Source organism: Fistularia commersonii, chromosome 1 (genome assembly GCF_037954325.1).
Source record: "Fistularia commersonii isolate RoL2024-O1a breed Wild chromosome 1, RoL_Fcom_v1.0, whole genome shotgun sequence".
Classification (NCBI taxonomy): Eukaryota; Metazoa; Chordata; class Actinopteri; order Syngnathiformes; family Fistulariidae; genus Fistularia; species Fistularia commersonii.
Genome location: NC_141284.1, coordinates 18354314 through 18368971, shown reverse-complemented (window position 1 = coordinate 18368971; position 14658 = coordinate 18354314). Strand labels below are relative to the sequence as shown.

Genomic DNA, 14658 nt, shown 5'->3' with positions numbered 1-14658 from the left:
GCCAGACCCATGCGGCCAGCTCACTCAAATTCTGAGCACTAGCCGGATCCTTTGACGCAATTGGCTGACAAAGTCGCCTGGCTTGGCTGATTGGCTGTTGCTAAGCAGTAGGCTGGGGGGAGCCAGCAGGCAAGCAGGGCGGCCCAGAAGAGTTGTTGCCGCTTCAGGGCCCAGGGGGGGCCATAGGGGGTGTTGGGGGGGTGGGCATAAGGGGTTGGAGGCTCGGGGGTGGGTTAGTGTCAGCACTATGGGGGGTGGGGGGCAGGTTCAAACAAAGATGCTGTCCTATCTTCTCTCACCTCCAAGTGATCCCCGAGGTACTTTAGGCCCCGATGGAGTGACTGCTGGAGGAAGCATCAAACCTGCAGTGCTGTCACACACACACACACACACACACACACACACACACACACACACACACACACACACACACACACACACACACACACACACACACACACACACACACTTCATGGAGGTGAGCATACTCCACATAAACCTGTTCACACACACTCTAGAGAGGCGTTGGTATAGAATAGATGGCGGCGAGGTGACAGCCATCAGCTGACATGACAGCAACTCCCTCACAGACTGAGAGCCGGATCAAACAAACATGTAGAATATTTATAGATTACAGGATACAGGAGGCGGAGGATGCCCGAATTATAAATCTACAACTGACACAAGCTTAAAAAATGACACCTGCGCGGGAACACATGCTTGGCATGTCCGCATTAAATCTCCTGCCCTGAAGTAAAATCCTCAGGTTTTAAACGGAGCCATAAAGAAATACAGATAATAAATGACAAAAGATTTATTGGTCATTAACACTAAAACATCATGATGATAGTCTAATAACTGAATTTATTTACATTTTCTTTTTGCATATAAATTCAAGTCACATAGTTGTACTGTCTACATCCAGAAACAGATAGCTCTCTGTCTCAATGTTTTAATTTTCTTAAAAATTTGTTTCTAATCTTTTTTTGTCTATGTATAGAGTATAATGCCCTTTTTCCCCTTCAGCAAATGTAAAATAGTTTTATAATTAAAATTGACAGGTGGCTAAAATAATAAATAAATAAATAATTCGAGATGGGGAAGAAGTCCTTGAAAAATAAATAAAAAAACAACAAAATAAATAATATTTGAAACAAAAAAAAAAAAAGAAAAAAAAGAAATACCAAGAAATGACTTGAAAATATCAAGTAAATTCAAAAAATTGACAACACTCCCAGAACATATTTAAAAATCAGCAATAGAATGTCTGAAAAATCAGCAAATAAATTCCAGTAACAAAATCAAATATAAGGCAATAAGAATTACAACACAATCTGATGTGGAAAAAAAAAAAATTGTAGCTATTCTGGGTAAACATCACCAGATACTGTGATACATGTAAAAAAAAGCTTGTGAATATGGTGATATTGATTTTTTCATTCTGTCAACCTCTACTTTCTTCGGTCTTCTAGCCTGCAAACAATCTTTCAAAGGGTGTGTTCGTATTCATATCAAAGACCAGGCTCTTATCGCTCAGCCTGGTCACTTCAGCTGCCTCAGGTAAACATCACTAGAGGAGCAGGTGATAATATCTTGTGAGATTTTCAACATTTTTTAAATTCATATTAAAAAATCAATCAAAAAGAAGTCACTTCTATAATTTTGGGGGTAATTTATGTGTACTTTGCGAGCATTTTGCAAAACATTAACCCTTAACTGTTCTCCAAGTTTTACGAAAATATGACTATGAAATGTAAAATGTGGACCAATATGACTGAGCATCTCTTTTGCTCTTAACTTTGAGCAAACAATGTTCTCAGTGAGTAGGTTAAAGAGTTCACCATGGCTCATTTGGAGAAAACTCATCAAACTCATGTTTAATTTCAGGTGTCAGTGATCAAGTCCAATGGTAACTCCCCTACAGATGTCTAGAAATGCCAAGGGAGGGCATTCAAAGTGTGTGTGTGGGGGGGGGGGGGTAAGAGAGAGTTAATACAGGGCAAGAGACAAAGGGAGCGAGTTGGCTGATACGTCATCATCATTTTCATTCCATTATTATTTCAGCAAAAAATCTGTCACATCGTTGGTCCTTGTATTACAGACATTACATCAATAATTCACCCGTTCATTCTTGTTTTATCTGCCTTGTGAAAACTTTATCATGTTGACTTTTAAATATTAAAACTCTCAGGGCTTGTTGTTGGAACGGTGTATATATATCTGACATAAACATAAAATGAATTTTACAAAGAATATTTCCATTTGAATTTCATTCCTCTTTTGGGGTGAATACTTGAGATTTTAGGTCCTTTATCACATATTTTGATTGTTTTACTGTTTCTGATTATTTTAGTTTTTTTCTTATGATTTTCATGTGTTCTCATTAAACCAAAAAAAAAACAACATCAACTGAGGGACTGATTAAGAAGTTTTTGCAAGGCAGTGACAGTTTGATTTTCTAGAATAATAAATGTCCAGCAATTCAAGGGGTCCAAACCCAACTACCATTACTTGTCTCATCATCCGTATGAGTCAAATTTGAAAAAACAAATAGCAGAAATTCCATTATTTGAGTTCATGTTTTACACATCAGTGAAATTTGAGGTCGTCGCATTCAGCTTTAGAAAGAAAGATTTGCATCTTATGGACCAATCAACTAATGGCTGAGACAATTGAGGGATTAATCGATATTGAAAATCATAAATGTAGTCTCTGCACTACCTCAGAGTTAGATAATGTGCCACGAAAGCAGAGAGTGGGGATAGTAGTGGATATCTGGTTCTTGGGAAAAAAAAAAGGCAAAATGTGGAGTTTGTGATCCAGAGGCAGAGGGAAAGAATGCAGCAGCAACAAACAAAGTGGGGGGTGGAAGCTCCTTGGATGGGTAGAGCAGTGGCAGGGTGAAGCTACAGAGTTTCCCTCAACTGCTGATAATTTGCATACACACACACACACACACACACACACACACACACACACACACACACACACACACACACACACGCACACACACAAACACACAAACGTATGTGTGTGTGTGTGTGTGTGTGTGTGTGTGTGTGCACGTGTGCGTACATGTGCATATATGTGCGTGTGTGTATGTGTGTGTGTGTGTATGTGAGTGAGTGACTGTATGTATATTGAAATAAAGTATAAATAAAGTTTTTATATTTTTAATTTTTTTGCCAGTTTGCTTGGTCAGTGAAATAAATTAGAAAAAAGTGATTCCCAAATCATTAGAATGGTCAAAACAAAGATATTGGCAGTCGCACGAGTCTGGAACAACATTTTTCTTTCTATTTTACAGTCCCCAGTTCAACAATATCCGTTATACTGTATATAAAAGCCCAGACTGGCCGAAATTCCCATCGCACTACTGGGGAAAAAAAAAGAAAGAACAAAAATGTTCTCACCATTAAGATGGAACAGTAGCAACAAGGCTCAGTAACATCACAAACCCCAAAATTCAGGCAAGGTTTCCAATTTCACCAGAGATCATGGTCCGCCTCATGCCCACCGAGCCAACAGCATGTTTAAAATACTACAGAGAGAATTATTTAGCGAAGTCTTCGACGAAGAAGAGACACAGGAATCATGAGGATAAAGTCTAAAAAGCTTGATGGGAATGAATGGGAATCAGAGGGAGATGGCAGAGAGCAGACTGCAAGGTGGGCGTTTAACCTCCTGTTTACCAAGGAAGACTAAATCACGGCCCTACCCACTGCACCAAGACCCATCTCAGCTGCAGCTTCAACACCTGTGACTGAAGTCAAACTTTGCCCGGCAGGGGGACTCCTGCATTCCCTGACATAATGACATGCCGTCAAGAATATAACCCGCCTTGTTATCGGCCATGAAACAAAAACATCATCTTCCCCTTGTTTTGATTTGTGGTCGTTGTTGATACGTTGCAGTACATGGTAGAATATTTGCCCTTCGAATTTGACATTTGCTCCCCAAATCTGTGCCAAAAACACATCACCTCCAAGGGAAGAGGGGATTCAAATCTGAAAAAAACAACTGACACTTTCTTTGGACAGTTCCTGTGTTAAGTCTGTTTTTGTCATCTCACTGTTTTTGACTCTCACTTGGAATGATCTTTTATAAAAACCCACGATGTGCACCTCTCTCCCCATAGTTAAGGAGGCGAGCAAAGATTGAAATAATCTGAAATTCAAATTTGGACAAATTTGAACCAGCACTTGCAGTCATTTTGGGATCTCAACGGAAATGACAGAATCCAAGCCCGGCTTTTATTTTGAAGGCGGCACGGAATGGCACACGAAGACAACAACGGCGGCGGGATACAGACTGTCAAATGAAACGTGTATTGACGAACAGTTTGCGAGCCTATTTCGATATTTCGTTCAATAAACCGGACCTTTAAGAGAGGAGGTTTGGGTTAAGCGTTTCAACCGGTTGTAAACGAGATGCGCCGCGGAACTCACAGAGTATCCGCTCGAAAAAGTGGGACGTCTCACTAGAACGAGTCAAGTTAACTTTATCTGTACACCACAATATGTACACAATATTTCCATAATAAGAGTTTGTAACGGTCTAGAGCAGGCTTTTGCAGTCAATGCACCTAACTGCACTTTTATTACATGTAATCAAGTATTTTTGTGAAAGTCAAAGCCATATTTTCGACATCCCTACATCATTGAGGGGAGAACAATCGCGCTCGCACCGAGTCCCATTATCGGACACGAGGGAAAACGCTAACCATAAATACGATTTCCCTGCAATTTGGGCTTTTGACAGTTTCTTGGGTCGCCTCTTTAACGAGAACTGATCGTAAACATGGGCGGCTGAGCTGGAAAATATATAAATAAACAGAGTGCCGGGAAAACTGAATTCATGACAAGTTCTGGGCGCAGAGTTTGGAAAACTATCAGCCAACAGTGAAAGACGATGCAAGCGAAGCATAATGTGCGAATGCTAGCTTTAAAAGTTTAGAGCTACGACAAGAAAAATGAGTTCATATTTCAGTTGTCTGATGGAGAACTGTTGAGTAGTTAAAGGTGAGTGCAATGTCAGTTACACTTCGAACTGAAATAACACAATGTTTCGTTGTGAGAGCCTTTTTTAGGTGCCGTTACCTTGTTGCCGCGCCGTTTCCGCCACTTTCCCCGTAAGTTTCATCGTTCTCCCCCGCAGAACCGTTCTCATCGTCCTCCACGGTAACATCTGCTCCTACGGTCTGGGCACCGACGTTCTTCAAGCCCCGCTTCATGATTCTGGACCCATCCTCAACGGTGCCTGGGCCCCGGGCGGCGATCTGCGGCTCCCTCCCGATGACGGAGCCCCGAATTTGCGGTGTCCCGAATTCGATGAGCACGTTCAGCAGCAGCAGCAGGAGCACAAGGGTAATGCTCACGTTTCCAAAGTGAAACCCCCTTTCCATTTGTAAGACTGGCACATTAGTGAAATATGAGATTTACATGCCAGTGGCCTTGTAAATCTGAAAAATAAAAAAGCTGAACTGAAAGAAAGTGCAAACGAAAAGAAAATGCCGCGGTTTCTCGTAAAACGCCCTTTACCTCTATTCTTTATGTAAACATAAACAGCCACTGGGGTACCATGTTATTCCCTTTATAAATGACTCACTTGCCTTGGTTACGATAAGTCCCGCCTTGTTTCTACACAAGGATTGGACGGCGAATCTCTGACGTCGCTTAAAAATGTATGTCCACGATTCTCATTGGACAGAATGCTGTCAATCAAACAGAGGGGCATACTAAGCAGAACGTCATTGCGTCATTCGGCTGTCATTCACACGGACAGCCCACAAACTGGTCAGCCCCCCCAAACAGTGCATCTCATTCGCTGAGCCACCTAGCAGTCATATCCGCGCAGGCGCATTACTCACTGCCACACGACAGGAGCGAAAGGTGACGCAAAAAAGTCCCCGATGGCGAATTCTGTCGCGGTGGCGTGATTGGTGGGATGTGTCATCGGCCGTCCAATTAGAAAGGTGTACTGATGAGCAGTAACACCATTGGTCGGTACAGGCCCGTGCACAGCTCACTGAAAGTCCCGGATTGGACACCTGAGTTCACCGCTGGTTGACAAGTCAGTCGACGTTGAAGAACCACGTGGCTTCCGCGTGCATTACAGTTCCTGTTCCTGATCACGAGTTAAGGTTTCAACTCTGATGTTTTTCTTTTCTTTTTTTTTTCCAAACAACAATTCAAAATCACGAATCAATCCGAAAATTATAAGGTAATATAGAATAATAAAATGACATTATAAACTAACCACTTACTTCTGAAATGAAATATCTAATCATAATGAAATAACAACGTAACTTAGAAAGATGTTAAAGAAGGCTTTCTCTAAGACTATTTCACTTGAACAGCTGTGTAACTTCAATAAAACCTTTAAAAAAACATACGCGCACAGATATATGCATGTGTGCATGTCAAGTGAGAACAGACTATTCATGTTTTTGAACTTCTGTAAAACTAATATGAAAGAAATGAGTGTGAAAAAAATTAGTAATTGTTAGATCCGAGCTGCTGTGGTTCAGTTTGTAGAGAACAGCTGTTTGCTCCTTCAGCACTTCCATGCGGCGGAACCAGGGAACTTCACCAGGATGGATCAAACATGCTGGTCCATCTCGTGGCCATAGAAAGGACTGCACTGGAGGATTTTCGTCTTTCTAATTGTGTGAAGAATGATGTCTACACAGGGGATAAAGTATAAACTTGACATTTGCAATTCTTCTAAAGCAAAAGTGTTCAATAATTCGTTGAAAAAGTTATATATTTCAAAATAATTCCTAACTTTCTATCTCTCTAAAGATATGTTTATGAATCCTTGAACCAGTTCAAAAGTTGTCTAAGGCTGCAACACTAAACATACAATGTCATTGTGTTTACAGTTCAAGAATGTGAATTTAAATGATCCGTGTGAAATTGGTAGTACATCCACAGCTTTGACTACAAATATCCAGACAGTGACAACGTTTAGTCTCCTCTTCAATCGTGTGTGTTACCATCTTCTGCATAGATGTCCATAATACCATTTGGATTATTGATGGAGGTTTGTGGTCTGTTGCCATGCAGATCTATGAAAACAGAAAACCTCAGACCCGCAAGTGGATCACACAGTTCCGTCAAAACGAGACGTCTGATATCAAACTTCATTTTAGATGATGTCATGAGATATGATGTCCTCCCTCACCTTGCTACCACCTCATTATCCCACTGGCACCAGAGGGGGCACATACCAAACCATGGGATCACAAAGTTTGAGATTCCAACTTCAACTTTGGAATCGCCACAATAGTTTGCAAGTGGTAAATTTTTTACAAAATTTTGTCTGACACAGCTTATTTCTCCATTAATTCATTCAGGTCATTTTGGTATGGTAGTCTAACATTCAAACTTCTGATTTCTTTCTGAATTCAGTCCTTGAGATGGAAAATTTGTTTCAGATAAAATGATGATTCACGTACTAACGTTGAATTAAAAAAACCTACAATACAATACAGACAATATTGCCAATACACACATCGACAAACTACAAAATCATGTGACCTTCAATCGCCAGAGGTAACACTAATACTTCAGGATAATTGAGTCAAACAGTGAAAAGCAGTGGATTTTATTCCAAGTGAATTGACAGACTTATTAGGTAAGAGAAGAACCATAGCTTTTAAAAGTGGAAAATAAAACAAGAGTCAGTCCTTAGGACCAGCATTTATCCACCTTCACAACCTGGACAAACAACAGTGGCCTGTAGAGTTTTGGTCAGTGGTGTTTGGGAAGTGACAGATGATGCACTACACATTCCTACCAGCATAGTCACATTGCTCTTGCACTGACAGGACCCGAAATGTACCATTATATTCTCAATAAAAAACAAAACAAAAAAAAAGGGCTGTGGCAAAACAGACAAAACTCCTGGAATCAAATGAGAACTGATACAGGAGGTATACTTTCACACTAAGGTGACAACACCATGACACTTGCCATCTTTCTCAAACTCTTAGCAGATAGTTTGTTCCACTTTTATTGTGAGCACCACTGTGTAAAATGTGTGAGATGGTTCGTTTTTCAGTCACCCTTTTGATTTCAGCGTTGAACCAGGTAACCTCTGCTGGTACTGTTTTTCTTTGTGTAAAGATCATGATTAAAAAAAAAAACAACTAAATGTCTGCTGTTGATCCTGCCCTCAGTGTGACTGTCTCATGGGATTACATCAAGCCTGTTCAGTTCGCCTAGATGATCTCAATAACAGGCAAGTCTCTACAGTCCTGTTTGAAAAACCACAACTCGAAAGGCTTTATGATTTTTGTAAATTCAATACTTTGGTGGTATGGAAATGTTGCCATGACATCACATTTGTTAAAAAAGACAAAAACGTACACACTGTCATAAGGCTCAGGTCCAAGTGAATGAGATGATGAATTCATGGTTCAGGTCCATTCAATCAATTTCTGTACCCTCTGTTTTTATATGCATATTAATGAGGACATTAGGATCTTTGGGAACAAATGAAGCTGCTCTGCGTTCACACTGAGGTCAAAACACTGAAATAGCTTATTTATGGAGGGAAAAAAAAGTCACCAAGGCATTTAAACCAACTCCAGCTGAAGATTTTACTGCAGCCAAGATGGTGCTGATGTTCAGACACAAATCGAGTTGGAACCATTAAGTCAAGGCACATCTCGGCAGGATGAGGACAATCCGGTGATTCTGTGGCAAAATGGTGTGTTTGAAACACAGTCCAACTGGCTGTAAATAAACAACGCGGCACTTGTGGCAGGAGAGGACAAAGGTCACAGACAGTAGGGAATTGGGACGCTTCAATGGACTTTGGCTTCTCGAAGCTGCACACTTCCATCCTCCATGCCAAAATAGGCCCAGTTGGCCATCCCAACAAAGAGCCCCGTCTCCACCACACCTGAGGAGGACATACACTTGAATGAACATCAGCATCTCCAGCTATGCAGGTATAGATTTTCAGGTTTGGTCTTGGTCACAGAGCCTCGATGACTGTTGAAAATTGTTTTTGGTCATTTGTACTTTCACACAGTTGTTTCCAAAATCCTCTATAAAGCCAGTGACTGAATTTTTAACCAGATATTTAAACTGATCAGCGAGACGCTCACCTGGGATCATCTTGATGGCAGTGTTCACCTCCTTCCAGTTCTGAGCTCCCTCAAACTTCCAGTCCAGGATGAAGTTGCTGTTGTCCGTGACAACAGGACCCTATGAGCCAGAGGCCAGTTAGACATGAATCAACACTTTACTAAAAAGAAATTTCCACCAGGGTTACTCTAGCTGATTTAGCTAGATAGCACAGAAAAAGTCCTCGGCACACATCATTATGAGAGACTGGGTGGTGAAGAGACCCGACAAGCAGCTACCCAGGCAGTTGTTCGGAACCAGTGGGTTCTTACAGCCTTACTGACGGCCATCCTCAGGTTGGCCTCCCCTCCGAAGTGTCGGACAACAGCCCTGGAGACAGGAACGTAGGCCATGGGAATGACCTCGATGGGAACCCCCTTCTTCCATTGTTGGCCCAGAGCCGACGAGTCCTTCCTGTGGGGAGGGGGCAATGTCGATTGTCTCTTTTAAATTAAAATATTCTAAACGAAATTTTTGTATTTCCTTGAATAGCTTGTCAATGTTCTAACTAATGCTGAGAGAGCCCTCCAGCCAGTGTCTTTTGTTTTTGGTGATTTGAAATTCAGTTCTTGATGATTTTAGAAAGTTTCTTGCTGATTTTGAGAAAAATTATTTCTAACATGTTTTGTGGAAAATAATCTTTTGCTATTTCTAAATAATTCACAGCATGTGATTTCTGAGGGCCCTGTGCCCTGCCACTTAATTTCACATTCTCACAACAGTGCCAATTACAGACACTGAGGACATTGTTTTCAATAACGGGCGCAGTAAAACTGAAGTTGAATTATCATCCACTGCCAGGACAAGACTGATGATGGGAGCGTGCTCACAAGGCTGCAGCTGAACATCAGTATAAACCTTTCACTTAGTGCTGATCTCAGCTTTTTGATGTGGAAGAAAAGAGGTCTGACTTTGGAGACGCTGCCTGAGAATCTCATTCTAAAAGGCAAACCCTTGTCTTTTCCTGAGTGCTGAAACAAAAGACACTGGCCTCAGAAAAAAAGTCTCATGACAATGATTCCAGTGCCGAGGGGCTGAACATGGTGAACACACAAGAGAGCAAACCTGAAATCGGCTATGACGATGAACTGTTTGGCACAGCCGGCGACAATCTTCTCCTGGGTCAAGCAGCCCCTGTGGGACAGAGATGGCAAGGAGAGTGAGGGTGATGGAAAACGAAAAAGGCCACAGTCGAATCAACAAGGAGGTCCCTGTTCTGCTCACCCTCCACCTTTGATCAGGGTCAGATCAACATCCACCTCATCTGCACCATCGATGGCCACGTCCAGCTGGATTAAAAGTAGAACACAAACGTTAGTGGACCACGACCAGGGGTCTTCAGGCATTTCATTGAAGCGTTTAAACATGAGAAAAAAAATCTCTTTTGTATCAGCACAGTAACCGCCATCGGCTCCACTCTAGTCTAGGAAACAGCTGCAGCCAGCTTTCATTGCAATATGTAGGCGCTGACAGGCCTCTGAGGCAGAAAGATTTGGTCATGCTGGCTGCTGCACAGCCTTCACTTCCATTAGTGGCGAGTGTATCTCACCTCCGGGTGTCGGTCCAGATCAGACAGTGTCAAGCCGTGTTTTAGAATCAGCTGACGGGCCTGAGGGGGGGAGGACAAATAAGATGAGGAGATGACAACATGAGACAGCCTGAGACAAAGCCGGGTAAGGAATTCAAAACGTTATACTCTCTTTTTAAACTGTTTGTGCAGTCTTAACTTCCTTCACAGTGGTGGTCTTAAGGGTCAAACGAGACCCACCTCTACTTAAACTGTGAAATAAAGCAGCCTAATTGTGTTTTCAACCCAAAACCTTTTTTGCATGAAGAAACAACTTGTTACCCATAGCATACTACAGAAAATGAGTTTTCTCTTTTCCGAGTGTCGAAAGACTGAATTTAGTCTGTAGATAACATTCAATGTTATCTCAACATGGCGATTTCTTTTTACCTCCTGGTTTTTCTGCCCTTACACATGCCAAACAAGTCATTTTTGAACCTAAAACCACACAGGGGGGAAATTAACCAATTCCAGGGTTTCCATTCTGTTCCAGAGATCATTTTCAGTATAAATGTAGGATTTAAAAGAAAAAAATATAAATATGTTTTGGATATCCTGTTAAAACTTGGTATCCAGCCCTCCGTGGGCCCCTTACTGTGGTCAAGGGGTTTGCGTGTCCCAGTGATCCTGGCAGCTATGTTGTGGAAGGGTTTGTGACCCTGGAAGGGCAAACAGCTCCCAGGTGAGGCACCAGACAACAAAGTATGGCTCAGAAGACACCCCATGAAGAGGAAGATCATTGGAGCCAGTTTTCCCTTGCCCAGACACGGGTCACCAGTCATCGTCCCCCCCCCCGAGCCAGGCCCAGGGACGGGGCTTGGCAGCGAGCGCCTGGGGGCCGGGTCTTTATTCGTGGGGCTCGGCCGGGCACAGTTCAAAGGAACGACACCCTGGGCTCAGCACCCACAGGCAGGGCCAAGGGGGCTGGGTGCAGTGTGAGCTGGGCGGTAGCCGGAGCCGGGGACCTTGGAGTGAGAAGTTCGGTCATCCGGGAGGAGCTCGGAGTAAAGCCGCTGCTCCTCTGCATAGAGAGGAGTCAGATGAGGTGGCTCGGGCATCTGGTCAGGATGCCCCTTGGATGCCTCCCGGGGGAGGTATTCCAGACATGTCCATCTGGGAGGAGACCATGGGAGAGTCCCAGGACAGGCTGATGAGACTATGTCTCAAGGTTGGCCTGGGAACACCTTGGGGGAGAGGTGAGGTCTGGGCCTCACTGCTCCAACTGCTGCCCCCATGACTTGACTCCGGATAAGCAGGGGAAGGTGGTAGGATGGATAGATGGACATGGAATCCACATGTGTGGACAACACGTGTTCTATAGAAATTCAGACAGTATTCCCATAGGTGGACAACAGATTTCTCAAAAACTACATTCAAAAGATGATGGTTGTTTTGCATCTTGTCACTTTATTAGTTACAGTTAAAAGGACTAGGATATATAAAAAAAACATTGCAACATTGAAATTGAGCAATACAATCCTTTTTTATATAGATTTTTTTTTTTTTTTTCGTAAAAATCCATTTCGAGCATGTTAGACTCACCTGGAAGGAGGTGGGAACACACACAATGTTGAGTTTCTCTTGACGCACTTTCTCCGCTGCAATAAACAAATTTATGTTATAGTAGCAGAGACATATAATTTTATATAATTTTTCCTGGGAGGATGTTTTTGGAATTGATGTTGTGGCAATTTAGAAAGTAATGTTTGTCACACTACTCCTCATAAAAATAAATGAAAGTTACTATAACTCTCTATGGCAAATTTTTTGGCCATCACAAGTCAAGGGTCTAAGGGCTGATTCTTAAAAGATTGATTGCCAATAAACACTGACAGAACTACTATCAACTCTCTCTAACACACAAAATATTTCCAAGCCTTAAGTGGCTACAGTCTAAATTAGCATTTTCTGAAGGTTTCACCCACCTAGCCTGTCCACAGCATAAACAATGGTCGAACCACTGCCAACTCCAACCACCTGGTTGTTCTGTTGAGAAAAAATTACAACTTAAATCACACACAAATTTCAAGGCAGACAATTGGTAGGTGGATCAAAGCAGAGTTGAGTCTTGAGCTGCTATTTAAGTTACTTCATCAGGAAGAAGAAAAGAATAATATTAATAACATCTTTCCTCTGGATCTTGAGTCAAAGATCCAGAGGCCCTAACAGAGGCCCATTGAAGATAAAGCTTTGAGAAAAACACTCTAAATGCAATAATACAAATGATCAATCAACCTTTAATTATTTGTAAATATTTTTAATGCGTCTTATAACATCACATCTAAGTTGTTTAGTTTAAACACTACAGTACATATTTATTTATTTAGTTCTAACCATATAAACCAGGTGATTTCTGGTTGTATTTAATATTGTGTATGAATTACATGACAATAAAATATTCCACGCTATTCTAGAGGCCTAAAATAAAGTCCCAATGTTTATGTCACAACCATAATCTATTAAGATGGGGTGTTTTCAATTGGTTATCAAATTCTTTTTATTACATTACTACTATCTCTGTTTTTTACCTCATCAAGTAACTTTTTGATGCCAATTTGTTTGTGTTTGTGTGTGTGTGTGTGTGTGTGTGTGTGTGTGTGTGCTCCCCCACGTGGAATCACTTTGCCTGCATAATGTCGTTCTTTCTGTTCCCCTTCCTCGTCCATGCTCGACTACAACCTCCTGTGTCAAAGCTGTTGCAAGATGTGTTCTGTGTTTCTGCTCACAGGTGTCTCTCGGGGAGAGCTTGGGGAGCTAATCTGGCTGGTTACAGATTACACTTATATTTAGTGCTAAATATATTTAGTGCTTTGGGGGCTAATTCCCTCCAATACGCGCGGGTTAGGTAACTTAGCAAGAAAGGGCTAAAGGGGGAAGCTAACTTAGCTAGCTACAACCACCCGGATGTGGGTAGTTAATTTGAAGGGAATACCGTTATGACTGAGCTGAATGTTGACTAACGGACTTCCCGGCGTGTGTGTGTAATAAAAGTGAATTTTCCTTGTCACCTGGACGTGTTTGTCCACCGCGGTATACGCCGCTAGCTTCTTCGCCTCTTCTGCCATGACGTTAGCCGCCGACGGACCGGAGAGACGCGAGCGTGTCGGGCTTTGAGGAACCGCTAGAATCCGGTTCGCCGGGTAGGCGAATCCGGCTGCGAGTTGAGAAACGGCGAGTACCCTCCCCTTGGATCTCATGACCCGGCCCACCACAATACGCAAGACACGTCACTCCAACAGCGGGAAGCGGGAGTGGGCGCGTTTCAGTCCGGATGTCTAGAGTCCACGCCACGCCATTGTGTTCGACTGTCAACAGATCATTGGTTTTGCCCGCTGCCTCGATGAGGGGCGGGACGGCTGCGCATGCGCAGACCGTAACTTCGCCAAGGAGGGAGGTTGCACCTCCTGGCAGGAGATAATGATGAGAGCCATCATTAATATTATATTTGTAAACACATCAACTACAGTTAACGTGCCTATTCACCAAGCACTACCCCACTAATCGCACTTAGCCCCCCCCCCGCAAAAAAAACAAAACAAAAAAAAACCGAAGAAATTAATGTATGTATGTATATGGTTTTGAGATGGCTATTTGGTAGAATGGTGACTTGCGACTACTGGTACTTTGGATCTTCGGTATTGAATTGCAATTTTCAATTTTGTGAGTCGCTTTGGATCAAAGCATCTGCTAAATTATTGTAATGTACAGTGGATTGACCGTCTGTATTCAGTTGCCATGACAGTGTAAGTGGACATAGAATAAGGACATTATCTACATCAGAGAAATAATGGACAAAAATCTCATAAATGAGCACATATGTGTCTTGGGGTAACTCAAGAGTATCTTAAAAATGGCAGTTAATTCAGCAAGGATTTTCTTGAAATAAGCAACAGATTACCAAGAAATAATCAAGAATCAACATTAATCTTGGCATTAAATGGCATAAAATGAAAT

General features: G+C 42.2%; 2 protein-coding genes across 3 annotated transcripts in view; both read right to left on the bottom strand.

The window, feature by feature from the left end:
• The window catches only part of eif2ak3 (eukaryotic translation initiation factor 2-alpha kinase 3), a 43497-nt gene extending 37938 nt beyond the window's left edge, over positions 1-5559 (bottom strand). For both annotated transcript variants that reach the window (XM_086152449.1, XM_086152439.1), the window contains exon 1: positions 5100-5559. In XM_086152449.1, the coding sequence (XP_086008575.1) occupies positions 5100-5404 (305 nt within the window). In that variant the 5' untranslated portion in view covers positions 5405-5559. The remainder of the gene's footprint in view (positions 1-5099) is intronic.
• Positions 5560-8580: 3021 nt separating this feature from the next.
• rpia (ribose 5-phosphate isomerase A (ribose 5-phosphate epimerase)) lies at positions 8581-13987 on the bottom strand. Its single transcript, XM_086152426.1, has 9 exons — positions 13713-13987; positions 12630-12690; positions 12247-12302; positions 10687-10746; positions 10362-10426; positions 10203-10271; positions 9410-9551; positions 9119-9218; positions 8581-8910 (listed from the first exon to the last, which is right to left on the bottom strand). The coding sequence occupies exons 1-9, from the start codon at positions 13899-13901 to the stop codon at positions 8813-8815; spliced, it is 840 nt and encodes a 279-aa protein (XP_086008552.1). The 5' UTR covers positions 13902-13987; the 3' UTR covers positions 8581-8812.
• Positions 13988-14658: the final 671 nt, after the last annotated feature.